The 1808-nt window shown below is 39.6% G+C and overlaps 1 protein-coding gene across 1 annotated transcript; it reads left to right on the forward strand.

Annotated features, from left to right (window-relative positions):
• Window positions 1–498: 498 nt before the first annotated feature.
• Window positions 499–1081, forward strand: LOC114818318 (protein PXR1-like; the record flags this gene model as incomplete). Its single annotated transcript, XM_029083634.1, is given in 2 exon segments — window positions 499–558; window positions 1007–1081. Coding segments are annotated over 2 exon segments (135 nt in total), but the record flags the coding sequence as incomplete, so codon positions are not given.
• Window positions 1082–1808: the final 727 nt, after the last annotated feature.

The following is a 1808-nucleotide window of genomic DNA, read 5'->3' on the forward strand; positions in this document are numbered from 1 at the left end:
GCTGCCTTCTCATCGGCGAGGGTTGAAAAATCACAAAAACCCCCCAAACCAACCCAAAAGTCAGGGAAATGAAGAGCTGCTGCCTGGCCCTGTGCAGTTCCTCCGTAATCTGGGTATAAAAAGAGAAGTCTTCATTACTGACCACAGGCACGGAGCTGCTCACGCCCCCTCCGCGCCGCACCAGCCAGTAGCACACACAGAAGTTGGGTTATGGGAGAAGGAGACAAGCTGAGAGGAGACTATCATGATTTATCTGCTGCACCTCTGGTAGGGTATTTAAAAAAAATAAAATAAATTAAAAAAAAAAAAAAGATGTGTGAACTATCCTGAGGTTCCTATGAGTTTCTAATATAGATGTTAATTAATCCAGGATCTTCTGTAAAAAAAATGATAGGAAAAAAGGGATAGAAAAGGAAAAAGGGATAGAAAAAAGGATAGAAAAGGAGCAAAGGGATAGAAAAGGAAAAAAGGATTGAAAAAGGAAAAAAAGGATGGAAAAGGAAAAAAGGATAAAAAGAAAAAAGGGATAAAAAGAAAAAAGGGAGAGAAAAGTTAAAAAGGGATGGAAGAGAAAAAAGGATCAAAAAGGAAAAAAGGATAGAAAAGGAGCAAAGGGATAGAAAAGGGATAGAAAAGGAAAAAGGGATAGAAAAAAGGATAGAAAAGGAGCAAAGGGATAGAAAAGGGATAGAAAAGGAAAAAGGGATAGAAAAAAGGATAGAAAAGGAGCAAAGGGGTAGAAAAGAAAAAGGATAGAAAAGAAAAAAGGGGTAAAAAAAAGAAAAAAGGGAGAGAAAGGGAAAAAGGGAGAGAAAAGGAAAAAAGGGAGAGAAAAGGAAAAAAGGGAGAGAAAAGGAAAAAAGGGAGAGAAAAGGAAAAAAAGAAAAAAGGGATAAAAAGAAAAAAGGGGGAGAAAAGTTAAAAAGGGATGGAAGAGAAAAAAGGATCTAAAAGGAAAAAGGGATAGAAAAAAGGATAGAAAAGGAGCAAAGGGGTAGAAAAGAAAAAGGATAGAAAAGAAAAAAGGGGTAAAAAAAAGAAAAAAGGGAGAGAAAGGGAAAAAGGGAGAGAAAAGGAAAAAAGGGAGAGAAAAGGAAAAAAGGGAGAGAAAAGGAAAAAAGGGAGAGAAAAGGAAAAAAGGGAGAGAAATGGAAAAAGGGAGAGAAAAGGAAAAAAGGGAGAGAAAAGGAAAAAGGACAAAAAAAGAAAAAAGGAGAGAAAAGAAAAAAAGGATAAAAAGGATAAAAAAGAAAAAAGGAGAGAAAAGGAAAAAGGATAAAAAGAAAAAAGGCAAAGAAAAGGAAAAGAAAAAAGGATAGAAAAGGGGAAAAAGGGATAGAAAAGGGGAAAGAAAAAAAAAAAAAAGGCTTCACTCCGAATATGATACAGGAGGAGGAAAAGTGAGTGTTGTTGTAGTTGCACAAGGGTGACAGATGCCGGGACGTGCCAAGTCCCTAAGGACAAAAACCCCACACACCTCTTCACTCAGCCCCTCCGCCAAAGCCTTAATTAAAAAAGCTGCTACAAAATATCAGATAATGGATTGCATTTTCAGGCCTCTCTGGAAAACCAGCTCATATGGCAACGTTTCTCCACTGCTGCCAGAGTGGGGAATGCTGCCAGCTTTAGGTTAGGATATCAAAGGCACACATCCTCCCCAGCAGCTCCCAGTTACACCGGAGTCAATCCAGAGCCATCCCGCTCCCGTCCGGGCAGCTGGGGCTGATTTACAGCGGAGCAGGATCAGGCTCTATCCTGGCAAACTGCTGCTGGGATGGTGGTGGAAGGAGAATTTCACTTTCCGCCCC

Source organism: Antrostomus carolinensis, unplaced genomic scaffold (genome assembly GCF_000700745.2).
Source record: "Antrostomus carolinensis isolate BGI_N321 unplaced genomic scaffold, ASM70074v2 scaffold3182, whole genome shotgun sequence".
Taxonomy (NCBI): Eukaryota; Metazoa; Chordata; class Aves; order Caprimulgiformes; family Caprimulgidae; genus Antrostomus; species Antrostomus carolinensis.